General features: G+C 37.8%; 4 protein-coding genes across 9 annotated transcripts; all 4 read left to right on the forward strand.

Annotated features, from left to right (window-relative positions):
- Positions 1-435: 435 nt before the first annotated feature.
- On the forward strand, positions 436-6,608 carry cdc16 (cell division cycle 16 homolog (S. cerevisiae)). The gene is made up of 18 exons (XM_072444879.1): positions 436-645; positions 777-831; positions 981-1,078; positions 1,156-1,194; positions 1,280-1,411; positions 2,619-2,778; positions 2,869-2,963; positions 3,045-3,178; positions 3,254-3,333; positions 3,408-3,457; positions 3,527-3,600; positions 3,670-3,795; positions 3,889-4,041; positions 4,175-4,238; positions 4,318-4,379; positions 5,453-5,588; positions 5,733-5,823; positions 5,914-6,608. Exons 1-18 carry the CDS (start codon positions 598-600, stop codon positions 6,174-6,176), a joined length of 1,860 nt encoding a protein of 619 aa, XP_072300980.1. The 5' UTR covers positions 436-597; the 3' UTR covers positions 6,177-6,608.
- Positions 6,609-7,620: 1,012 nt separating this feature from the next.
- upf3a (UPF3A regulator of nonsense mediated mRNA decay) lies at positions 7,621-11,407 on the forward strand. 6 transcript variants are annotated; one of them, XM_072444884.1, is made up of 10 exons: positions 7,621-7,890; positions 8,438-8,550; positions 8,635-8,741; positions 8,813-8,911; positions 9,011-9,121; positions 9,195-9,250; positions 9,320-9,478; positions 9,568-9,701; positions 9,877-10,189; positions 11,180-11,404. In XM_072444884.1, the coding sequence occupies exons 1-10, from the start codon at positions 7,750-7,752 to the stop codon at positions 11,360-11,362; spliced, it is 1,416 nt and encodes a 471-aa protein (XP_072300985.1). In that variant the 5' UTR covers positions 7,621-7,749; the 3' UTR covers positions 11,363-11,404. The 6 variants fall into 6 exon arrangements, with proteins under 6 accessions (XP_072300985.1, XP_072300987.1, XP_072300984.1 ...); XM_072444886.1 differs by having other exon boundaries at positions 8,438-8,544; XM_072444883.1 differs by having other exon boundaries at positions 7,627-7,890; positions 9,874-10,189; positions 11,180-11,403.
- A 1,255-nt stretch (positions 11,408-12,662) lies between these two features.
- p2ry8 (P2Y receptor family member 8) lies at positions 12,663-15,259 on the forward strand. The gene is made up of 3 exons (XM_072444889.1): positions 12,663-12,781; positions 13,357-13,650; positions 14,438-15,259. Exons 2-3 carry the CDS (start codon positions 13,361-13,363, stop codon positions 15,177-15,179), a joined length of 1,032 nt encoding a protein of 343 aa, XP_072300990.1. The 5' UTR covers positions 12,663-12,781; positions 13,357-13,360; the 3' UTR covers positions 15,180-15,259.
- A 615-nt stretch (positions 15,260-15,874) lies between these two features.
- On the forward strand, positions 15,875-19,462 carry asmtl (acetylserotonin O-methyltransferase-like). The gene is made up of 14 exons (XM_072444880.1): positions 15,875-16,011; positions 16,196-16,327; positions 16,395-16,442; positions 16,532-16,596; positions 16,666-16,730; positions 16,810-16,918; positions 17,112-17,364; positions 17,433-17,651; positions 17,735-17,897; positions 17,973-18,172; positions 18,273-18,405; positions 18,481-18,627; positions 18,702-18,824; positions 18,975-19,462. The coding sequence occupies exons 1-14, from the start codon at positions 15,919-15,921 to the stop codon at positions 19,178-19,180; spliced, it is 1,956 nt and encodes a 651-aa protein (XP_072300981.1). The 5' UTR covers positions 15,875-15,918; the 3' UTR covers positions 19,181-19,462.
- The last annotated feature ends 6,261 nt before the right edge of the window (positions 19,463-25,723 follow it).

Consider the following 25,723-nt stretch of genomic DNA (forward strand, 5'->3'; position numbering starts at 1 on the left):
TGTTATTTTAGGGTAGAGGAGACATAAATTACACAAGACACCACGGTAAATCCATAAGGACATGCCAAGAGGAGGATTAAATACTGCCCCTGTACTACCCTGTACTTTTTAAACATACTGTATTTTCTTGAGAAATATTTCTTGTGAAAGCAAAAGTTTCCAAAATATGTTTTTATTGTATCATTATTTTTACTCTTCAGCTATTTAACATATATTGGTGTCAAATAAAAAAGAGAAATAGGGACGACAGGGAGTTTTTTTTTTTTTTCTTAACACAAAAACACAGCTAGAACTTAATTCATTCATTCATTCATTCATTCATTGATTTCGTGCCAGGGAATGCATATTTCTATTTTATTTATACTAGAACAGACATTACATGTCCTTCACTGAAATAAACACAAGAAAGCGGAACTAAATATACAATCTTTTGCTTCCCCACGACACCATTACTCGACACACTTGCTGCAGAAAGAAGCCGCGTATTTGAACGCTGCTAGCAAGCTAGCTCCTGTTGTAGAGTAGTTTGACATTTTTGTTAATGTTTAAGAATGCAATTCTTTTATTGAAACGTAGTGTTATTCCCACATAATCAAAATGAACCTTGACAGGCTTCGGAAACGCGTACGGCAATACATTGATCAGGTAAATCACCAGTTTGTGAATTGCCAGCTAGCAAAAATATAGCGTGAAGTCTAGTACGAAAACTAGTTTTTACATATCCAGTGAGACTTTAAATGTTTTTACATTAATCTGATCTTCTTGCCGGTTTACAGCAACAGTATCAAAGCGCTCTGTTCTGGGCCGACAAGATTGCCTCTTTATCGCATGGTAAGCGAGTTTTGTCAAATATTGCACGACTGGCGAGCTTTGATTACCGTTATTTTTTACGTACTTAATGTGAGCTGTAAGACTTGTATTTGTCAGTGTAAAGGAATAGAGCTGCAGTTATACTGGTCACCTGCTTTGTCTTTTGACAGAGGACCCTCAGGACATCTACTGGCTTGCTCAGTGCCTTTATTTGACCTCCCAGTACCACAGAGCCTCCCATGCCATACGGTCTCGTAAACTAGACAAGGTAACAAGAACATAAAAAACATGTATAAAGGATAATTTGTGACTTCCTCTTTCAACAAACAAATCATATTTGTACAGGTGTTTGGAGCATGTCAGTACCTGGCTGCTAGATGCCATGTAAGTAATGGGAACATTATCAAAATTATAGTAGCAATTGATGTGTTCAATCACTTTAAATACATGCTGCCTTTGCTTTTGTCAGTATGCTGCAAAAGAGTTCCAGCAGGCCTTGGATATTTTGGATGTTGAGGAGCCAGTCAGCAAGAAGCTACTTGAAGGGAAGGGAGGGAAGGAGGAAACTGTGACTCCGGACTGGGGCATGTCCCCTGCAGCTGTGAGTACCCCACTACACACACATGAATCTAATGTAGTTTTTATTGCTCTGGTACGGCTGTAGTGTTGATTCTGTTGTCATTACTCAAATCTAATCATTTATCTTTTTCTCTACACCTTAAGGACAGTGGTTCTATTACATAATTATGATGCTACTAAGAAGGATTCTTTCCTAAAATTAACAAGACCTTTTTGATGATGGTTTATGATTACTAATGAAAAATGGCTTATACTACTTGGAAAGAGCTAATCAAAACATACAAACTAAACAAAGATGTTAAAATTTAAAACTGGTTTATGGTCGAGGTTTTTCTCCAAACTACTGACCTGAGATTTAAGGGCTGGATAAGAAAGGGTATAAAATTTGTTTTTACTAGATTAAAAAGAAAATCAATACTTTTTATATTTGCTTACAAATAAGTTAAAGTTGAGTTAAACAACCAAGCAATTAAATATTTCAACGCTGACCATTATAACCCTCTGTTTGAAATCTTTATTAAGGCATTTAAATCAGAACTGTCAAGGGGGATAATATTAAAATTATATAAATGCATTAAGAATTTGGACATGCATTCTACAATAAAAAAAATAAATAAATGGGAAAGAAGGTAATTTAGTTTTGATTGACAAATGGGAAAATATATATATTGTAGAAACACAAAATCACATGTTTGGCAAGAATTCTGTAGGAACAATGTCAAGTTTTTTTCATAACAAAGTGTGCACTATTCACAGATAAATACTGGTTGCCAAGTGGCCCATCATTACCCTGTGTTTTGGGACTGTCCTACTGTTCAGAAATACTGAACTGAGATTAACAAAGCACTCGAATCTTTTTGAAATCCCGATCCCCAAAGTATGTATGTCATTGACAATAAATGGATACATTTGGGAACACAAACTGAACCAACATTCAAAGACTGGACACAAATGATAAGACGTTCGTCAAAATGGAGAAATTGACCCCACAAACTCAAAATGTACTTTTTTTAACAGACTTTTTTAGCAGTCTCTCTGTGCCATGTTCTGTGTTTTATTTTTTTTATAAGATAAATCCTAAAGAAAAGAACGGCTCTTATAAAATGTTAAAGTCTGTAAATGTAAGCGTGTGGTTGATTATATGTATTTATTTGTTATTATCATTAGTAAATTGAAGAAATTAGAGTTTTGATAAACATTGTCTAAATTTAAACTCAAATTCTGGTCAGATTAATAGTTCCATCTGCCTCCTGCGGGGTAAAATCTATGACGCCATGGATAACCGTCCTCTGGCCACCTCCAGTTACAAAGAGGCCTTGAAGCTGGATGTATACTGCTTTGAAGCCTTTGACCTTCTCACGGCCCACCACATGCTGACTGCACAGGAAGGTAAGCTTGTCTGAGATGAATGCACTGGTATTTAGGTTTTAACTAAATGGATCTTGGTGTGTAATATTTGTTTATGGGCTTTTCTTGTAGAAAAAGATTTCCTGGATTCCCTCCCTTTGAATGAACAATGTACCGAAGAAGAGGAGGAGCTGTTACATTTTCTTTTTGAACATAAATTAAAAAAGGTACTCACACTATTTTCTAAATGCTATATCACTTTGGAAGAGTTGCAGTTCTTATGGTCGTTTTGTTTTCTCTCTTTGCAGTACAATAAACCCAGTGAGTTGGTTGTCCCGGAAATGGTCAATGGTCTCCAGGACAATTTGGACGTTGTTGTGTCTCTTGCTGAGAGGCATTATTACAATTGTGATTTCAAGACGTGTTTCAAGCTCACGTCAATGTAAGCTGTTTAAAGTTCTGTTGAAATGGGTACGTGTACAGTTATTCATGGACATGCTTCTTTTCTCCATTTCAGGGTAATGGTTAAGGATCCCTTTCATGCAAATTGCTTACCCGTTCACATAGGAACCTTAGTTGAGCTTGGAAAATCTAATGGTAAAATAATTTAATTAATTAAAGGTACAAATGTAACTGTTAACCTTTTTAAGGTTTTTTCTCTTCTTTTTCAGAGTTGTTCTATATTTCTCATAAACTTGTGGACCTGTATCCAAATAATCCTGTGAGTGATGAGAGGTCAGATTTATGCATGTATATTGTATATGGTCACTACATTAAAATCTTTCTACAGGTTTCATGGTTTGCTGTTGGCTGCTATTATCTTATGGTTGGCCATAAAAATGAACATGCTCGGCGCTATCTTAGGTATGTACATACATGTTTTATGCTATGTAAATTTGGAGGTCTTTGCTTTAATCCATTCTGTTTTTCTAGCAAAGCTACTACACTTGAACGGACCTATGGTCCTGCCTGGATTGCTTATGGCCACTCATTTGCAGTAGAAAGCGAGCATGATCAAGCCATGGCTGCTTACTTCACGGCTGCGCAACTAATGAAAGGGTTTGTACATAATCACAGAAAGTGGCCTAGCCTTTTGTTAGTACAGATTTTTTCTGAAAACTGCTAATTATAATATTTTTTTTTCTAATACAGGTGTCACTTGCCCATGCTGTATATAGGCTTGGAGTATGGTCTGACAAACAACTCTAAACTTGCCGAGCGTTTCTTCAGCCAAGCTCTCGGTATTGCTCCGGAGGATCCATTTGTCATTCATGAGGTGGCAGTAGTTGCCTTTCAGAATGGAGAGTAAGTCATGGCTATAAATACACTTAATACACGCAAATTCATAATTGAATGTATGTACATTATCATGTCACATATGCATATTAATTTTGAATTATTCAAAAGGTATTAAAGTTTACTCAATTTCTTGTTTCAGTTGGAAAACCGCTGAAAGGTTATTTCTTGATGCAATGGAAAAAATCAAAGCCATTGGCAATGAAGTGAGTTATTTTGTAAAATGATTATCTATATATTTTGTTACTTATGTAATGATTGTGTTTATCTCCTATTTTGTACAAGGTAACTGTTGATAAATGGGAACCTTTGCTCAACAACTTGGGTCACGTTTGCAGAAAACTCAAGTGAGTGCTGTTTATCTATATATCTTGTGTGTGTGTGTGTGTGTGTGTGTGTGTGTGTGTGTGTGTGTGTGTGTGTGTGTGTGTGTGTGTGTGTGTGTGTGTGTGTGTGTGTGTGTGTGTGTGTGTGTGTGTGTGTGTGTGTGTGTGTGTGTGTGTGTGTGTGTGTGTGTGTGTGTGTGTGTGTGTGTGTGTGTGTGTGTGTGTGTGTGTGTGTGTGTGTGTGTGTGTGTGTAATCTCTTTTTTTTTAATAAATCAGTTTTGACACTGCAAAACAAAAAGAAAGACAATCCCTTCCATTTTTATGACGCCATATTTATATATAGTACCATATTATATACACATTCAATGGTTTCTGGACAAATATGTTTCAATTATGCATACTCTGATAACCCTCAATACAATTTCTATGATCCTTGTGTCATTTGAGTTAAGTGGCTGTTATGGAAGCCCTGAACACATTTTGCATTTAATGAGGGCAATGTATACCTAATGAATGACCAGATAAACAATAAATACTTGTCTATTGTTACATCTACACACTTCAGTGTCAACTACTACTCATTTATTTTAATCCAGTATAAAGTGGGACATTCTAGGCACATTGTTCAAATAAAATTAATAAGTAGGAAAATTAACACAAATCATGTTAAACATGAATCACCAAAATAACCTAAAATTATGACCTCAGAACAAAATGGATATGATTCTTGATAATGATATGATATGAGCTTAATTATATCGATATAAAGAAAATGACAACTATGTTTAGGCTCTGATAGTATTTGTTTATTTGATAGTGACAGAATCTGATTAATAAAACTTAGATTAACATGTTGTAATCTGATGTTGGTATCAGTATTTATGCATGCCATGTTGCACCTCAACGCTGAAACAAGTTCCTATGTTTGCAAGATGTGTTCAATGGCAATAAACCTTTTCTGATTCTTTTCAACACCGGTACCTAGGAGAGCTTTTGGTTGACTAGATATTACTGAAAGCAATTATAAATGCAGGGAATAAACCAAGGCTACTAACATTGTAGAAACTTTTAAACAATTTTGTGTGTCTCCAGGAAGTATGACCGTGCTCTGGAGTATCACCGCCAGGCACTTGTATTAATTCCACAACATGCGTCCACATACGCAGCCATCGGATATGTTCACAGCCTGATGGGTGACTTTGAGAGCGCTATTGACTATTTTCATACGGTAATTCTTTTTCTCTGCATTTTCATACAGTAGTTTATACTGGAAGAACATTTCTGTTCTGCAATAATTTGTGTTAATTGGAAGGAATGTTTTCTATCTCTTAAAAAAAAATTGACAATTATTCATTTACTTCCATTTTTATAGGCACTTGGACTAAAAAGGGATGACACATTTTCCGTAACAATGCTTGCCCACTGTATTGAGATGTACATTGGGGACACGGATGCTTATGTCTGTAAGTGATGCACTGTTCTAAAAGCTCAGTTCTCTAACCTGTCCTCTTTATCCCTAACGATAATAATAATAAAATTATGTCTATATGTAGCCACAGACATCGATGACAAAGTAAAAGACAGTCTGAACACTCCTGCGCTGATGAAGATGCTGTCCACCGCTGAACTTGGAGATCTTGCGGCTACACCAAGGCAGGAAGAGGCAGAAGACACAAGCACCGTGTCCTTGGAAACACCAGTGTCCAATCAGGACAAGGTGATGCTAGAGACGCCTCTGCGGCTGTCCCTGACCCTGGAGTGTGACATGTATGAAAGTGACATGATGTTAGACACCTTGTCAGACACCAGCATGTGATGTTCTCATCAGAGGCGGACTGTCGTAGCCACAATTTGTCACAAGCAAACACACCTTGGCTCAAGAACTACTTTCAAAGCAAAAAGTCTGACACCAGTCCGGCCAAAGGATTCTTGATTCCCCCCTTGTGCATGAACAAATGTGAAAGGAAGTGCCGTTGGCAATGTGTGGTTTCACCACATTATTATCTTTTTAAGACAAACTTACAAAATGCACTTTAGAAAGGCGAATTAACATGTGCCTTGGTTAAAGGATTGATAACTCTGCTTTCCATCAAATCATGGGTTAGACCTGAAGACCTCAAGAGCTTGGATGATCTGACACTGGATTTAACAAAAATCACACAAAATCTCAAAGACTAATAAATACTGTTCATGGCAGAATTCAGTTTTTTTTTCCTGTGGATTTATGAATAAAGAGCCAGGTAAATTAGACCCGTATTGATGCAAATTGTAATTTTTTTAAAATAAATCATGAACTTTAATACTGACTGTGTTGTCCACATGTTACATGCTCAGACTTCTCCCATGTTTAGTTGATTTGTGTTTTCTGAGACTTTAACTTAAATAATGTCAGTCTTGTGATTAAGTGTTTAAGTTTAAATTGTATATAGGTCTTTCTGTAGTGAGTTAATGGCGTCACACATGACCTGGAGCCGCCTGAGCAGTTGGAGGTGGGAGCTGACAGCCTCCTCAACTGTAATCATCAGGTTAAGGGGAGGGCTAAATCCTGCATGAGATCAAAAACAACCCGCTTCTGTTCGGTTTTCTTCATGGTTTCAGGAGAACTGCTTCTGTGCCCTTTAACTTACCTTGACTTGGGTCTCAAATGGAGCTCTATTGCAGCCCTTTGATGAGCGATGGGCTGCACTCCGTCTAAGTCTGTGGTGGTTCACGGGCAGGACAGGGAGTTCCGAGACCAGGACACCTGCTCCACGTTTATCCCCAGCCTTGTGAGCACTGCTTCCACCCCAGAGAGACCATCACCTCGGCGGTTCGTGGAGACCAGCACTGGCAAACAAACTTTATTGAATGGTAAGTCTGAAATTCATTTGGACATGGGATTATGGATATTTGTGATTTCAGACCCAAAAAGATTTATTCAACAGGTAGGATTAAATAAATAGTATTTTCCCCTTTCCTCTAGTCCCTAGAAGAGAGCATGCACGGTCTTTGAGTCGGTCATCCTATCAAAGTTCGTCTGGCACCAGCAGTGCAGGAGCCAGCAGCCCATTATTGACTGTGGATCGGCCCCGCTGCTCCGCTCCTCTTGTGCGACGTGACACCGAAGAAAATGGGACTGCTTAGGTCTAATTTGGACCGCCAATGAAAAATAAAATTGAAATAGGAGTCTGTGTGGTGCTTAAAGGGATCTGAGTCAATTATACGAATGAATTGAGTATGAGCCGATAAATAGTTTGGCCTATGTTCATTTGTGTGAAAGAAAACGTATATATATACAGGAAAAGGAAATCATACTTGTTTTGCGCTGCTGCCAGCCAGCTTGATTTAGCCTACTGGCCAACTCTCGCGAGAACGCTATCTTCAGGCAGAGAAGAGGGAGATGGAGAGAAATGAGGTCTGAAAAAGAGCAAATGACCGTGGCCAAGGAGAAGAGCACTGTGGAGATCCAGTTTGGAGATATCCCGTGGGAGCAGGACAACACCGGTGCAAACGCCAAGCTGAAGGAAGAGAAGAAAGAGGTTTTCACCAAGGTACGTTTTTGCTGCGTGTAGCATTGTTGTCGTGGTTCGTGTTGTTTACTGTCATGGGGGAGGTCGAGCTGTTCAGCACCGCGGACAGCGACAGCGCAGCCCACGTAAAAGATAAAACCTCCAAAACCTGAGTTTGAATTCAACAATATGTGGTGTGAAGCCGATGAATGAGGCTGGAGCACAAAGACTGTAAGCTACAAGGGTAAAATGTGGGCCATGTGTACTGAGAATACACGCAGTACACATGAATACTCAAGAATAACAAACTCGAGTAAGTCAAACTAAAACGTTCTCCAATCTTAAAATCAAGGTGGGTTTGGCAAATGGAAATCACTCCGATTTGTGTGAAGGATATCAGAGCCTGATCCAAATATATATACTATTGTTTTACATATGCCGCACACTTCCTGATTTTTAGATTTTACTGGACAAATACTGACAGAAATGTTGAGTCCACAATAGTTTTTCATTTCATCTACAGATTATTTCAGCCACAATTTATACTTATATAATACTACAAATTTCAAGCCATGGTGGTGTTTTTCAGGTGGTAATTCGAAGACTTCCTCCAAACATCTCAAAGGATCAACTTGAAGAACAGCTCAGTCCACTGCCCTCTTTTGATTATTTTGAATTCTTTCCGGCAGATCAAAGGCAATTGTAAAACATATGTAGTATTAATATATATCTTTATCAATGTATGCTTTTATCTTTTTTCTAGTAACATGACTCGTATCTTGACAGCTTGTATCCGCATCTCTTTTCTCGGGCATATATTAACTTTAAAAACCCTGATGACATCTTACACTTCAGAGACAGATTTGATGGCTATGTTTTCATTGATAACAAGGGTATGTAACGGATAATATATTAAAAGAGAACTTTCAGTTGATGACATTTTATTGTGACATTCATATTTTAGGCCTTGAGTACCCGGCAGTAGTGGAATTTGCTCCCTTCCAAAAAATCTCGAAGAAGAAACTAAAGAAAAAGGATGCAAAAGCTGGAAGCATTGAAGAAGGTAACATGGAGTAGAAGCTCCAGTTGTGTAATGTTTTAGGCCTACATGTGACTTTTCTTCTTTTTGCACATAAATTATATGAACAATATTTTCTAATAGATCCAGAGTATAAGAGATTCTTAGAGAATTACTCCTGTGATGATGAGAAATCAATGGCCAATCCTGAGACTCTGTTGGGGGAGATTGAAGCTAAAACCAAGGAGCTCATTGGTAAAAAAATAAATAAATAAATAAATGTATATATTGTTTAACATTATGTTGCTGTATTTTGTCTGTGTTGCAGCCAAACGGACTACACCCCTCTTAGAGTACATCAAAAACAAAAAAATTGAGAAACAGGTAAAAATGAAAGTTTTTAAAACATGTGGCAAAATATATGTTGTCTAATTGTGTTATTTGTAATCACAGAGAATAAGAGAGGAGAAGAGAGAGGAGAGAAGGAGACGTGAACTGGAGAAAAAACGCCAACGGGAGGAAGAAAAGAGGAAGAGGCGTGAGGAGGAAAGACGAAAACGCAAAGAAGTAGAAAAGCAAAAGAAACTGTCAGAAAAGGACATTAAAATTAAGGTAAAGGGTCCACTAAAAACGTGTCTTTTGGATGTATTGTATTGTATTGTTATATAATGTACTAATCTCTTCCGTCTATTTGATATTAGCTTTTAAAGAAGAGCGATAGAGATGAAGATGTGGATTCAGATCGACCTAAAGATAAAAGTGATGTCGGAGAGATTGAACGAAACAAGTGGGAAAAGAGTGGGAATCAAATTAAATCAAAAGAATTTAAAGAAAAGTAAGATTCTAATGTTCTGTTGAGTCTTAAATGGAAATGTAGCTTGTAACCTCTAGTTGTAAATATTATTTTCTTTGTGTAGAAAAATATTAGATGTGTGAACCCTCCTACCCCCTTCATCATATCTGTTACTGCTGTTGTTTTTATTGGTGTTATTATCTGGTTTGTCCAGTAGGGGTCAGCCTGAAAGTGACAAAGAGCAACAGCAGCAGCAGCACAGCCGCAGGCAGAGAGAAAAGGATCACAGGGTGAAGGACGAGGAACGAAAACGCCAACGACATCACTATGAATTTGACAAATTTATGCGGCGTAAAGATGAGACCAAATGGGGGAAAGGCTACTGCCAGGACAGAGAGGAGAGGAGGAAGAAAGAGGGACACCATCACAGCTATAACTACTGTCTCGATGGTGGAGACAAACTGGGCAAAGAGGACCGTGATGAGCTGAGTAACAGGAAGGAGCGCCTCAAAAACAAGGTGAGCGAGAAGGTGAGCATGAGGGGGAATTCTATTGATTCAAGTTTCAAGTTGTTTTATACTAGTATTTTTATCATCAGTACAACTTATGTTTATATTTTTAATCGCACAACTTTGTCCATTGTCTCATAGACAGAGAAACAGATTTTTTTTATATATATATACATATATATATATCAAAAAGAATCTGTGTGTATATATATATATATATATATATATATATATATATATATATATATATATATATATATATATATATATATATATATATATATATATATATATATATATATATATATCAAAGAGTAGATAAATTACTGAAAAAACTAGCTGTTTTAATTCTTAATTTAGTGGTTCTAAAACTGTGGTTTGTGTACCTTTTTGTTTGGTAATGGGCTCCCTCTGGTGGTACTTTGTTAATTAAAAACTTCATCACTTTTGTTCTTCATTAGACCTAGCTTGTCTTGGTTTAGGCCTGGGGGCCAAATCAGGCCCTCCAAGCAATTTATTCTGGCCCATGACCCATCTTCCAAATATTGAAAACTGGTTTACTGGTTTAATTCTGGGTTAGCACTAGTTTAGACCTGGTTTGATTCTGGGTCAGTCCTGGAAGGGCACTTTTGGTAAAGCACTTTGTATGTTATTCCTCAGTTGTAATTGTATTGTACTAACTCAATTGGTTGAAACAGTGTTGGAGATATTTTGTGCGACCCAAACGTTTGTTACAGTGGCATGTTGTTCATCTCCGGCCCTGAATAGTCCTGGTTTAGACCTTGTAAATACTGATTACTCATTATAGACCCTGGTTTAGACCTTGTAAACACTGATTACTCATTATAGAGCCTAGTTTAGCTGTGTTTAAGACCAGATTATAGTCTTGGATGGGGAAAGATTAATATTTTAGGAGGTGGCCCTGCACATGAATACTATGAGCACCACTGCCATAGTCAGTACTATCTCAATCTCACTAATTGTAATACACATTATTTCTCGTTCCTATAGGATCGTCCAGCAATGCAGCTTTATCAGCCCGGTGCACGAAATAGAAAACGTATGAATTCGTCGGGTAAAGGCTACGAGTGCATCCCAGTGGGCCACTCACCTGAACCTGCAACTGACCACTGCTATGAGATGGCAAATATGAGCTTGGACAAGGCCTTTGAAAAGGGCAAAGACGAACAATAAGTTGACAATTTTGAAATGTTAATGTTTTTCAACCATTTTTGTTGTGGCTGCTATTATTTAAGATAAGAGGTGTTATATTTTATTGTTACATGGTATCTCTTTTTGTTTTACGCAGATGTAATTTTGATCTATCATGCACATGGTTTGATAACTTAGATGTTAGATTAACTTAGCTTAGAACGTTTTCCCATTCAGGCAGCTAGAAATATGCTTATAAAACTAATTTCATCCTAGTGGTGTTGATGAGGTGTGACTTGTAACCTCTGATCAACTATAGAGAACATTTGTAACCTGTCAATCCTTAAACCTACAATGTTTTACGTTTCCTAAAAAGCCTTATTTTATTCTTGCACATAGCTTTGTCAGTTTAACCTCTTGCATAATTTCTTCCCGAAATGAATTAAAGTACTTTGAGTGTGGGTTTTCCGTTTGTTATTGGGGCAACAGTAGACCTGCCCATGAAATATATGAGTCAGCCGCATAAAGAAATATCCTGTTCACTGTGCCGCTTGTCTGGGTGTAGATGTGCTGCGGTTATCCAGGGCATAGGTGAGTACTCAGGGTTTCACTTCACACCTCCCTGAAACAAATCACAATGATCAGACATTAGTTCACACTTTAAACTGTGATAATAAACAGGAAATAAGCAAGCTTAAATCTTCAGTTGCATCCCCAAGGGAGTGGGCGGGTGTGTGTATATGTGTATGTATTATATATATGTCTGTATGTATATAAATATATATGTGTGTGTGTGTGTGTGTGTGTGTGTGTATATATGTATTTTTTTTTTTTTGCAATCATCTTTTTTTTTGCAATCATTGAACATTTGTATTTAACAAATTTGAACACATTTCCACTTACAGTAAAACCACCTAATATCCTCTATACCATCCAAGTGTTTAATTACACATTTGAATGTTTATGTATTGAGAAAACAAAATAAGTACTTGTTTCAAAGTAATTAATTATGTAACAAGTAATTATACATACATACTGTTTCTGCTGCTACTACTACTACTACTACTACTACTACTACTACTACTACTACTACTGTATGAACCGCAAATTAAAGATTTTACCAAACCTGACTTGAAACCAGGATGACAAAGATTGTTAAACTGTTGTTATAAAAGCAAGAAAGTTGATTTTCTTCCCTGTTTTATTTGTAGAATTATGGTTGATCAAACAAAACAAAATGTATGTACCGCTATTATAAATTCAATATCTAGTTGTCACTCAATATCTCAACTCAATTGGTATTTTTTATCATAATGACTGTGAATCTTCTGGTGCAATATAAACTGTCACACTCCCATTTCCTCCCTTATTGTGTTGAACTGTACAAGCCCCATTTCCTCAGCAGCCACTATCTGTAACTCTATCACCAACTGTCAAAGCCACACTCCACTGCTTCGTGAGGTGAGTACAATGTCATAGCCTATGTTATGCTCTGGTCGGATTTAAATTTGTCATTCTTTTGTTCAATTCTAGTTAATTTGTGTAGATTTTCTTCAGCTGAAAACAAACAAACACACACAAAACAACACTTTTTATGTTGTGGAGGGAGGGGGGAGGCATTCTACTACAGACACTTGTGGGTCATCTAGACCCAGAGATAGCACAAGGGTTAAAACTTATAGGACAAATATTTTACATTCTGTCACTTGCTGCAAGATAACATAGAAGAACAATAAGAAATATATAATCGCACTTTAAATGGCAACTTTAAATAAATGGCAGTTTATTTGGGCCCACATGTCTTCTTATGGTAAAAAGTGCAGTCAGAGGTATTTCCCCTCATATTCATAGAAAGTGTTAGTGGTTGACATGACAGAGGTTTGCTCAAAAATCCCCCACTGTTTTGTGGTGTCTGCCTGCATCATTGGGACGCCATGTTTAATTGAAATGTTTGTTTTAGTTTTTAGAAGTGCAAAGTTGGAAGACAACAATGCTTTATTTTAAATGTTTGAAAGTGTTTTTATACTTTGTTTTAGAGTCATGAATTCAAGCGGCAGCAGCAAGTTGGACAATGCTACTTTGTCCCTCTTCAAGAATGTCAACATCAGTATTGCCATCTCGGTCATCTACATGGTGGTCACTGTGATTAACCTGGTGGGGAATGGCCTGTCCATGTGGCTGCTGCTCTTCCGGACCTTTCCCAAAACTCCATCTATAATCTTCATGATCAACCTGACCTTTACTGACCTGGCTCTAGGTGTAGCACTGCCCTTTCAGATCGCCTACCAGCTGCAAGGCTACAATTGGAAGCTAGGCCCCAACATGTGCAGGTACTGCAGTATTTAAACGAAAAACAGGTGTTACCATCAGTGCTGATAGAGTACTTGGATGTTTTCTTAGGTTTTGTAGAATATTGGCATTTTTAAATATAAATAAATATCTAGAGTAAATTTTGTTTAAAAAGATAAAGAAAAATAGTCATGTCCTCCATCAATAGTGATTGGCTTAACCTAGGGCGGGGCAACAAAACATGTATCAAATATTAATAATAATAATTAACTGATTAATTAATTAACATTTTATTTTGTCTTTTTAAAATGCATTTCCTTAACATAAATAATACAGATTTTACGGATGCATACACACATGCAAACACACATCACATCAAAATTTGAACTTAACTGGGACTAAACTCAAAACTAAACCGGGTCTGGACCAGAAAAGGACTAGAACAGGGCCAAACTGAACCTACAGTACATCAAGACTAAACTGTGCTAAAACCGGGGCTAAAACAGGAAGCGTATGATACTACACACCCGTAATCATTGACATTTATTCAACATAAAAAATAATCAACTTTCATTTGAACTCTGCTTCAAATCACAATTACTGACACAGGATTGTAATCAAAAAGACCCAAGCTGATCATTGACAGTTAGAAATGACTCCATCTTTATTCAAATGTGATTAATTGCACAGCCCTAACTAAACCACTGTAAACTCTCAGAATAATCAATGCAAAATTTATTTTAAACTCTTGGAAAATTGTGATTATTTTGCCATATTGTCCATACGCAAGTTACATGCAATCTAATCGTGCTGTTTCTGTCTCCACAGGTTCCTAACTATAATGTTCTTCACCAACATGTACTGCTCCATCCTGACCATGATGGCTATTGGCATTGACCGCTACTTGGGCATTGTGAGGCCTCTGCTCTTCAGAGAGACCAGGCAGAGGAAGTCTATGGCCATCCTCAGCTGCTTCTTCATGTGGGGCTTAGTCCTGAGTGTCCTGTATCCACTCATGACCACCGACTTGACTTTTCACATCCCTGAACTCGAGATAACCACATGTTTCGACGTGCTGAAGAAAAACATGCTTCCGTCTCAAGCTGCATGGGCCGCCTTCCTCTTCTGCATGTTTTTTGTACTTTTCTTCTTCCCTTTCTGTGTTACAACATTTTGTTACATCAGAGTGATCCAGCAGCTGGGCCAAGACTCCAAGACTGCCCAAAAAGACAGAGCTATACGTTTGGCTTTGATTGTTTTGCTGGTCTTCACCTTTTGCTTTGCCCCCAACAACATTCTCTTATTAGCCCACACAGTTATGAGGCTATTCTATAACAAATCCCTCTACATGGCTTACAAACTGACTTTGTGTTTCAGCTGTCTCAATAGCTGCCTTGATCCATTTATTTACTACTTTGCCTCCAAGGACTTTAGGCAAAAACTGAGGCAGATAATGAGATGGCACAGTCTCAGCAGCACAGAGTCAAAGCAGGAGCACAGGGGGATATTGCATTCAATGCAATGTGCGTCTGAAGGTCAACAGAGTAAGAAGCAGGTATCTCTGATGTGATGATGCAACTAGGAAAAAAGGCGAGAAAAGACAAACAAGAAAGGAAGTGAAAGAAAAATAAGCTTTCAGTGTTGTGTGATACCTTGTTATTTTTGCATTTCCATTTGTAACTCTATTATTTGTAAAAATAAATTATCGTGTATATTTCTTACAACTGCATGCATGTAGCAACATTATGTGAATAAAATCCAAAATGCTATTATTCATTGCATCTTTGATTTTTTATTTTGAAGTTAAGCTACCTTTTTGTTTGCTTGTTTGTTTGTTTGATTGTTTGGTTTTTCAGCAATTCACGTGCAAAACTAGAGTAAAACTACCTTTTTTGTTCGCGATTCTGCACTTTTTTTTTCAAGGCGGGGTCAGAGACATGACGTCATCACGCATGCGCCATGATGCTAGTAGTCGTGGCCGTTGTTAGCTGCCGTCTGTGAAGTTTGTGTCAGAGAGGTAAGATTACTTTGTAGCTTTAGAAGTTTTATTACTAACTTTGCCGATATTGTAACACTGTATCATTGTATCATTACTGCATGACTACAATGAGAAAAAACTTGATATTATTTGGAATATAGCAGTGGCTGAAATCTGATCCACCTTAATGAATTGTTGTATTCATACTGTGGGCTATTTATTGAAAAGTTTCATGCTTATTCTCTATAAACGTCATTACCCGAGCCTGCTTATCTCACCAAATGTCATGTTTTACCTTTTCCATATCACAGGCACATCAGCAGAGATCACCATGGTTCTGAACCCTGTCATTTCAAAGCTCGTGGGGAAATTGGTTGTGCTGGCAAGTGCTTCTCCCAGAAGACAAGATATTCTTCGAAACGCTGTACGTTTATTTAGTAAATTTATCATTCAAAAACTGGCATTTCTAATCAATGTCATAAGTCATAACCGTCGATAACCAAATCTAAATTAGATTTGACCAATACATGATGTTTTTTTTCTTTTCTGTGTGATGGGTGCATTTTGGTCATGTATTAACCCTAGTAAACCTACTCTGTTTTTACAAGGGCTTGAGATTTGAGGTGGTGCCATCCTGGTTCAAAGAAACTCTTGACAAGAGACTTTTTAAGGCACCACATGAGTATGCAGTCGAGACGGCCAAACAAAAGGCTTTGGAGGTTGCCAGGAGGATGCCTTTTGTAAGTATGTTACAAAATGTCATCCACACGTATGTTGTAAATATCTGTATTTCTTGCTTTTGTCTAGAAACATCTGAAAACTCCAGATATAGTCATAGGTGCAGATACTATTGTGGTAAGATGAAGTTACATGCAAGGAAAAATCCATTCTAAATCCAAATCGATCCATTCTGTTGACGATTGTGCGTGCATTTCTCTGCATAGACCGTTGATGGCCTGATACTTGAAAAGCCAGCAGATAAGGATGATGCTTACAGAATGCTGTCAAGGTGCGGCTGACGTAGTGCAACTGATCTTTACCTAGTTTCACCATTTCATGTCCGTTGTCTTCATTGCAGCCTGAGTGGTAAGATGCATAGTGTTTTTACTGGGGTCGTCATTGTCCTCTGCCACAAAAAAGAAGGCATGTCACACTTCGGTTTCTCTCTAATGTGATATTCACAATTAGGCTGTGAAAAGACACATATTTGTTATTTTTTCAGATGACAAAGTAAACTACCAATTAATTGAATTCTATGAGGAAACAAAGGTTAAATTTGCTGATCTGTCACAAGATTTGCTCTGGGAATACATTAACAGTGGTGAACCCATGTGAGTATGACCTCTGAGTAACTGAAGTACTACCTATTGATTTATGTTATGTGGTAACAACTGTGTATTCGAGGTTTGTGGGACATTTGGTTAATGGTAAACTCTTTGGCCTTTTTGGACTTTGATTTATTGAGATTATACCTTCCTTTTTTATCAAAAACTAATTACACAATTTGTACTTCTTGTGTACCAGGGACAAGGCTGGAGGCTATGGTATTCAGGCTCTTGGTGGCATGTTCGTGGAATATGTCCATGGAGACTTCCTCAATGTTGTGGGCTTCCCACTCAACCACTTTTGCAAACAGTTGGATCTAATTTACAACAGTCTTCCTTCCTGTGAGCAAAAGATGGCCTCTGTCAATCAAGCCCCTAACGACCAAGACGCCAGCACAGTTAAACCTCAAGACTTATCTAACAACCCATCCGTCAGCCTTTCTGCAAGCCCAGTAAGTTGTTATTTCCTCTTTAAATACATATTGTTTGACTGTATTTTATTCTATAGCATTTCTTCCAGGTAAAAAGAAAAGGTGGTCGAATGGAAGTGGGTGAAAGTTCTCAGCAATTGACCAACAGCCTATCCAAACATAGTGGAGATAGCCAGGGGTCAGAGCACATGTCGTTACAAAATATCACCAGCAGAGGGCGAGCTGTATCTGTTGGTGAAAACACAGTGCCTAAGAATGGAGATTTGCAGAGGATTATTACACTAATGGATGGATTCAGGTCTTCAAAGGTATTTAAAATAACATTGACTTGATTTGAGTTCTCCGTGTGATAACAATATTTGTATTTTTAACTTGTATTTGATTGTTTTAGGCATTATTTACTGCTTCAAAGATGGGGGTGTTCGACCTGCTGCAGAAAAGTCCTGGTCTGGAAGCTGCACGGGTGGCAGCTGAAATCCAAGCTTCATTAAAAGGAACGCAGAGTCTGCTGGAAGCCTGTGTGTCTCTGGGGCTGTTAACCTCCAGTGAGAAATGTCAGTAAGTTTGCAGTGGTTGTTGTTTGTTAGAGTGGATACCGATAAGGACATTAAATTTGTCTTGTTTTTCAGCTCACCAGAAGCCAGTGTACAAGAACAGCACTCTGGCAGCACAATTTCTTGGCTCAGATTCTCCATTTTCTTTGCATAGTTACATTTTACACACAGATAATGTAGTGTGGCCTCTTTTCTCTCATCTTGAAAATGCTGTACGTGAGGGAATAAATCAGCATGAACAGGCATTTGGCAAGAAAGCACAAGATCTATTTCAGGTGCTCATTTTAGCCTTAGTAAATGCTGAAGAAGATGTCATAAACCTTTAAATCATGTTATGAAAACACTTACCATGTTTCTCTCCTCCAATGTCTTTAGGATACATACTATGACAGCCAAGCTCTAAAACTGAGGTTTATGAATGCCATGCACAGCATTGCCAAAGTTACAGGGAAAGCTGTAGCAACAGCGTTTGATCTCTCCACATATAAAACGGCCTGTGACCTTGGAGGTGATTTATACTGAGAAGGAATGAAAGCAGAGTGTTTTGAAGAGTAGACTATATATTTGTGTTACTGTGTTTCAGGTTGTACTGGAGCTATTGCTCATGAATTGACAAAAGCAAACCCCCAGATGTCTGTCATTGTGTTTGATTTAGCTGCAGTTGTTGAAATGAGAGAAAGATTTCAACTCAAGCACATGGACACAGACAGCAGGGTGTCCTTTGTGGCAGGTAAGATGTTTATCTCAAGTTACCAACATATTTTTTTAATGTAGTATTTGTTAAAACAATAAATTGTGTTTTAGGTGACTTCTTTAAAGATGATTTGCCTAAAGCGGACCTGTATGTGCTGGCAAGAATCCTTCATGACTGGTCTGATGAGAAAGTGGATATCCTGCTGAAGAAAATTGCAGAAAGGTGTACACCAGGTAACCTTCAAATGCTTTTATGCTTTATAAAAACATGATCCACTTGTGCTTCATTTTATATCTGACATAATTGCTGGATAAAAGCCATTGTTTTGTAAATTAAGACTAGAAGTGCTTGTGTGTACTAATACACTAACACGGTGCTGCCAGGCTGTGGAGTCCTGCTCAGTGAGATCTTCTTGAATGAGGACAGAAGCGGTCCGAGTCGAGGGCTGCTCCAGGCCCTCAGCATGAGTCCAGGGAGGCAGAGGAGTGCACAGGAATACAGCTCTCTGTTGGAAAGACACGGGTTTACTACAAAAGACATTAAATACACAGACAACCTCCTGGATGCTATGCTTTGCCTCAAAGTCTGACAAACATCACAAAGCCACTACACTACACAGTTTTTTGTTGTTGTTTCTTGCTCTTTTGTATTTCTCAGACTTTTAACCATTTGATTTCCACAATGTGTTGGGTTGTAGGTTGTGCGTTGCTCATAGCTGAGACCATGTTGGACGGGCCGAGCCCTCATTCTGCGCTTCAGTCTCTCAACATGCTGGTCCAGACTGAGGGAACAGAGAGGACACAGCGACAGTACAAAAAACTACTGAAGAAACATGGATTTAGACACACACGAGTGGTTCACACTATGAATTTCTTAGATGCCCTTTTAGCTATTAAAGTTTAGTAAGAAAATTATTTGAAATAATTAAGGTTATTTTGTAATACTCAATAGTCATTTTACCTAGATTAGACTCTTTAATAAAAAAATATGTTGTATGTAATATGCAATTATGCAATTACTTGGTTATAAATGGCACCAGAACCCCACAAATAAAAAGGATAATTACTTAGTATTTTATTCTGTGTACCGTAGTCATATTCATGTTTTCAGACCTACTGTGCATTCCTGCCCTCCCTCTACAAAAGATATAATGAATGTAACGTCTTACCAAATACAGTTTTGTATTTCATGAGGCCTCAGTTCCAGCCGCCAAGTATCTGTCTTAAATGTGGCAATGTCTCCAGTCAGAACAAACAGATCTTATTCTCTTTGACACTCAAAGTGTATCTAGATTACTCCTCATTTTGGACGGCTCTCACGGTATTTTCCTTGAAGGGTAATGAGCACGGTCATGTTATTTTATGACTATTTTCTTGTCATTCAGGGTCCAAGTCCTTGGTGATGTTTAACTGATATTACTTGCATTATGCCTGTTTGATCAATAAAGACAGAATGAGGTTCAACAAAAGTCTATAAACGTGTATAAATGCACACGTTAGCATCATACATGGCAACTGTTACTGCAGCAGTGGGGTAGATCTCTTTAGGTGAATTCAGGCATAATAACATTCTTAACAGTTATGGTAACTTAATGGTTGCCTGATGATGTTATAGGCCCAATCAGGCATCACTCCTTTAAAGTAGCAACCCATATATTTAAACTTATTTATAGCCCTAAAAAGCAATGACTTGTTAAGCTCTAGTTTCAATTAAGTATATTTTATTTATGTTACAACTTTTACAATGAATTGTCTGTGACAGTGAAATCGTTCATTCTCAACTTTCTAGCTTTATGAAATCAAACTATCAGAATGAAAAAGTAATAATATTGGCACATTAACGGCCTGGAGACATGTAATTTTACTTTATTGGAGTGCAGATTGAACTGAAATGAGTCATATTCTTACCATCGTAGTGTGACCTGAATAATTATTGATTAACCGAATAATCTCCTAGTTTAAATAGAGGCAAAACAAGCATGCATTCAAATTGAACCCAGTTTTTGATTTTGCAAACATGAGTCATTTTCCCCTAATCATTTGCATATCTATTCACTTCTCATACATCAGCTGCACTGACTCACCCTTAAATGCCTCAACTTGTGTGCACAAGAATCAAGCTTAGCCAATCTAATGAAAACCATTCAAGTCAATCAGGTTTAGCAGAGACCAAAGGCCAGCGTAATTTTGTAAAACGGCTCAAACTCCAAAGTAATCTTGTGTAATGTGATCTTGCCTGTTGAACACTGGCTGCACTGTACGTGTCGGATAAGGGCTTCAGTCATGTTGTGGAGATGCAGACTTGACAAGAAGCACGGATCTGCATCTGTAAACCATCATCCTTCTAGTGTCAAGTGCTTTGATATTACAATGACTAATTTAAGACCATTTGCTGCTAGTAGATAGAGTTTGAGAAATACTTCCAGATGCTGATTGAGGCCGGATAAGTAAACAGTATGTTGTGTTTACTGTTGCAGAAAAGTCTGGGAAAATATCATTGTTTGTCTTCTCATTTGAATGCATGCAACACAAAGCACAATTCAAATGATTCAACTGATTTTTTTTTTCAATTGTGCAGTAGTTTTTGTGTTTCTTTACACCAGTTAACCTCCTATTGTAACTCATTTTCATTCCTCCATAAATTCCAGTCTAACAAACACATGTGATCAAATCAAAAGTGGCAGTTTAAAGTGTTTATCCTTCAATGTAATTATTAAAACCCGCCACACGAGGGCACTACAGGCTAAAGAAAAAAATCTCCACACAAGTTGACCTAAATTGCTGTATTGTAAACTACAATTTTCCACTGCATTTGTATAACCATGACAAAATAAGCTTCATCGTAAACATAATGTGTACGACTTTGTGAAGGTTGCACAGCGTCCACGCGGTTTGCACGCGGAATAACAAATAGTCTCTAATCACTCAACGCTACATTGAGATCTCCAAAGTGAACTTGTGGTCGGGCACCTGTTTCAAAGCATCGGGTTGTTTATCAAAGTCTTCTTCTGTCAACAAACAGAATAAACGGAGTGATGGCTGGCTACTCAACACATCTGATTTCAGCAAATGCGCAATTGTTCAAAGCGAGGCGCGCTCCATTGATTTGTTTCAAAGCAGAGAAAAAAAATAACCTGAGGGCTTCTACTGGATAGAAATAACAATGGAGTCCTTCTCTGCTGTTTGTAGATTTTAGGGTCGACATCGGCGAAGGAAGGACTCGTACTAACTCTAACTGCGAGGTCTTTGAGAGAGAAAAGGTCTAGATATCATGCTGAAATGTAGGCTTAATTTACCGATATTGTGGTGGAGTATCGTTCTTTTGTTTTTGCTCAAAACCCAAAAGACTATTCATGAAAATAAAACAAAGAATGAAGGGCACAGTCTCAGGTAACAACCAGTCCATCTACTGCCCCGTAACTTATTCTGTTCAAAATCAGATTTGAAGTGACATTTTTCATTTGTGATAACTCCATATTTGGGTTTATTTCCTGCATCGAGGGGATTTAAATGGCAAGAAAAAAAACTCATATGTGTATTTTAAAAAGCAATCAACATTTGTCAAACAATGTAAATCTGTATTTAATGATCAATAACCTTTGAACAGAATAAGAAACAGGGCTGTAAGTATTTTGTTATTATTTTGTTGAGACTTAAAGATTCTTTCTCTTCTAAAATATTTGAACAGATGAATTTTGATTTGGTTTCTGAATGTTTTACTCCAGTTGCACCCTTCAAGTTGAAATATGTTGAGTGTGACATTGAAATACATCTACTTAGCCACAGCATAACATTAAGTTCATAAAAAGTATTGATTTTAGAGTTTGGTTGACTTTTTCATTCCATCAATTAAATTCATCATGTGTTCTTTTGATTATTCTTTTGTTTGTTTATTTATGGAGACAAATGAGGTTGTTCCGGGACGATCAGCTGATAAGTGACAGTCACAGCAGTCAGGTGACGCCTCTGAGGAAGGTGACAGATGCTCACTGAAACATGTCAAGGTAACAACCTATGTCAACGACATAACTTGGCTTTTTTATTACTTATATTTAGATTGTCGGTATCACTTTAGAATAAGGAATAGATTCAAGGCATTTATAAACTTTTATTAATCATTGACAAGCAAATTAATAATTAAATAATTATTGACTAGGGTTACGAGTAGGATTAATGTGAGGGTTATTTCAATAATTTTAAATTTTTTCTTAAAGATAGTTATTTATTACTAAACATTTATAAATGCTTTGTAGATATGCCTAATAGTTTATTTTTGTTTCATGATTAGAAAATAATGTTTTGTAAATGATTCCTTTATTTTAAAAGGTGTTATAAGATTATAAATACTCATTTCCGTCCTACTACCGAACAATCACTAATACTTGACCTATTTCAATTGTCACTACTTGTTATTTTTTATATAGTTCTTCTATGGGTTTAAACTAAAACTATTCACTGATACCACTGTAAGTCTATACTACTAACCTCTTTGAGCATCATTAAGCCTTCCATTTTTACTACTGCAGGTGCTTCAGAAATCTGTAGTCCAACCTCTGATTAAGGATTCTCTTACACATTTGCCTGTGGGCCGTGGCCTGTTTTTGCCTCTGCCTCTTCCCGGTCACGGCGATAAGGTGCAGTGGTTTGTCATGGTTTGCCGTGGTGTGTCCTGGTGCCATTCACACATCCGCAGTACAGTAGGGGAGGAGACTGGGAGCTCAAATGGCTGGTGACAGGGCTTTCATCCGACCCACTCAGGGCCCTTTGTTGTTATTTTGGGACGTCCCTTGGGTGCAGTCTGAGAGAGCAGCAGACAGACTGGAGCTCGTCTGTGCTCCAACACACACCAAATACATACTAACACACACCTTTATATAGAGGAAAATAATAATAATAGTGGTATGTTGCTGTCATGTCAATCAAACTGTCTGGAGACGAGACCATTAGTGGAGTGTTACAGAAGTGAGGAAATACATGTTTTGATGTTGAATATTTGTAAGCAGCATAATTTTGGTGTTACTGGTTTTTTTATTTTTTTTATTTTTTTTTTTTAAGACTCTCTGGCCTGTAGGCTTTGTTAGACAGGAGAGGACAGTTTTTTGAAATAAGACATGAGAGAGAGAGAGAGAGAGAGAGAGAGAGAGAGAGAGAGAGAGAGAGAGAGAGAGAGAGGAGGACATGCAGTAAATAGTTGGAGTCGGGAATCGAACACACAACACTGCAGTTCCTAGCAATTTATTTTATTTATTTTATTTATTTTATTTATTTTATTTATTTTATTTATTTTAATCTATATTCCTCACTAAATTAATGTCCAAATTAAGAGCAAATTTAAACTTAAATGAATGTCAGTTTTCAAAATGGGAACCTGTATTAGAGTGCTAGGTCGATATCAGACACAAGTACCCGTTCAACATTAGTAAACATTATTGTAGATATTTTCAAAATTCTTGGGGGATAATTTCATCTAAATTATGACTACTGCATATGCACAATTCATGTATAATATGTTAGTTACACTGTAGCCTCTTTATTAATGCCTATATGCTACTTGTGGTGAGTTAATGCAAAGTGTGTCTATAAGATTTAATATCCAGCAGAGATATAAACTGACTACAAAAAGATAGCACGGTTCCTTCCCGCTTCAACATGCTACTTTTACACCACATGAATCACAACAAAAAGGCTTTGGCACACAGCTTAAGTCTATTTGATTTCCCATTCAAACAGATCACCACCTCTGACAATGTAAGATTTCAAAACAAATGTTTAGCCTCGCGGTGTCTGGTGCCGATGAGACATTTACGGGGTTGACAATGTTGCACCTTTCTGTCGTGCTGTCTGTTCTCACACACTCGACTCTGACCTGCGACACAAATCACAGATCCACTCTTTAAAACAAACTCGGAGACGTATTCTTCTCACTGTGCTGCCGCGACCCTTGCTCTTCACCCACTTCATCCCACCTAACAATAACAATCAATGCACATCTGACAAGAAGCTACACAACAACTTATAATTGATATGCATCTCCTGCTGGTCCCATGGCAACCAGCTCCACTTTACTGTTGCCTTTCTTTGATCCGTGCCGAGCTTTGATTCATTTTCTCTTTCGCCCTTTTAGCTAAACATATCATGTGAATTTGGAGCTTTGTTCCTGACAGGCCCCGTCTTACTTCGCTCTCTCCACAGGCTCCTGACGCCTCCCAAAGGAGCCGCAGTGGAGATGGAGGAAGAGAGGAGGAATTCCACTGCATTCAAAGGCTTCTCCGGATTACACTACGGTTTACGGAGGCAGAGCTGGCACACACACAGTTGATGACCCAGGCCTTGTGGTGTGTGCCAAACCAGCGGCCTGCCCTGGGGAGCTGTGGCCGTAGTAAAGCAGGGATATTTGGTCTTTTTAATTTAGGTCTGGGCTCTGTGAACGGTCAGCCTGTTGACTCCACACAAGAGCTGGTTCACTGTGGTTCAAGCTTTGCCTCCGGGGGCAGGGCTCTGGTGGAAATAGAAATCATTCTGCTTCATCATTTAGTTTATTCATCCTTGTCACTCTTGGTATGTCAATAATATAAATACAATTCATTTGTTTTTTAGAGTAATTATATTTACAGCTATGAGGTTTGAGATGGCCCTGGCTTACTTTTACTTTAACCAATATGACTGGCTTGTTGTTGAGGGCGGTGTGGGTGAGACGTCTTTCCGGCCATTAAACTTATACTTATCTACTTTAATGATCCACAAGGGAAATTACTAGCACACAAATCAGAACATTAGAATAATTTGTATACAAAGAAATAAGATTTAAATGGTAAACCAAATGAGGCTGTAATGAAAATTGAAAAGTGTTTATTTTCTCTGCAGCATCTGGACTCAATCAAAGCGATATCCTAAACATGAGCTGGCCCCTCCCAGATTCACATGCCCAGACCACTCATTATTCCACTCAGATCTCACAAAAGTGCAACCAGGCTAGACAGGAAAACTGCACATGTCAAACTTCTGATTCAGTCTCTGTCTCTCTTATGAACACAGTTTTAATAAAAGGTTATGTGATATGTCTAATCTATTACACTTTTAAATTCTTCTATTTGCTTGGCTTGTCACACCAAAATGTGAACTTGTTCAGTGTT

Source organism: Eucyclogobius newberryi, unplaced genomic scaffold, assembly GCF_026437365.1.
Source record: "Eucyclogobius newberryi isolate DKJ021-1_F unplaced genomic scaffold, fEucNew1.0.hap1 SCAF_14, whole genome shotgun sequence".
In the NCBI taxonomy this organism is placed as follows: domain Eukaryota; kingdom Metazoa; phylum Chordata; class Actinopteri; order Gobiiformes; family Gobiidae; genus Eucyclogobius; species Eucyclogobius newberryi.

Bases quoted from the DNA above. Each gene is read 5' to 3' on its own strand.
- upf3a (XM_072444883.1), top strand. From the start codon at position 7,750: ATGAGGTCTGAAAAAGAGCAAATGACCGTGGCCAAGGAGAAGAGCACT. The intron at 7,891-8,437 runs GTACGTTTTTGC...GGTGTTTTTCAG, and splicing joins AGAAAGAGGTTTTCACCAAG to GTGGTAATTCGAAGACTTCC. The intron at 9,702-9,873 runs GTAAGATTCTAA...TGGTTTGTCCAG, and splicing joins TCAAAAGAATTTAAAGAAAA to TAGGGGTCAGCCTGAAAGTG.
- p2ry8 (XM_072444889.1), top strand. From the start codon at position 13,361: ATGAATTCAAGCGGCAGCAGCAAGTTGGACAATGCTACTTTGTCCCTC. The intron at 13,651-14,437 runs GTACTGCAGTAT...CTGTCTCCACAG, and splicing joins CTAGGCCCCAACATGTGCAG to GTTCCTAACTATAATGTTCT.
- cdc16 (XM_072444879.1), top strand. From the start codon at position 598: ATGAACCTTGACAGGCTTCGGAAACGCGTACGGCAATACATTGATCAG. The intron at 1,412-2,618 runs GTGAGTACCCCA...AATTCTGGTCAG, and splicing joins GGGGCATGTCCCCTGCAGCT to ATTAATAGTTCCATCTGCCT. The intron at 2,964-3,044 runs GTACTCACACTA...CTCTCTTTGCAG, and splicing joins TTGAACATAAATTAAAAAAG to TACAATAAACCCAGTGAGTT.
- asmtl (XM_072444880.1), top strand. From the start codon at position 15,919: ATGGTTCTGAACCCTGTCATTTCAAAGCTCGTGGGGAAATTGGTTGTG. The intron at 16,597-16,665 runs GTGCGGCTGACG...TCTTCATTGCAG, and splicing joins GCTTACAGAATGCTGTCAAG to CCTGAGTGGTAAGATGCATA. The intron at 16,919-17,111 runs GTGAGTATGACC...CTTGTGTACCAG, and splicing joins ATTAACAGTGGTGAACCCAT to GGACAAGGCTGGAGGCTATG.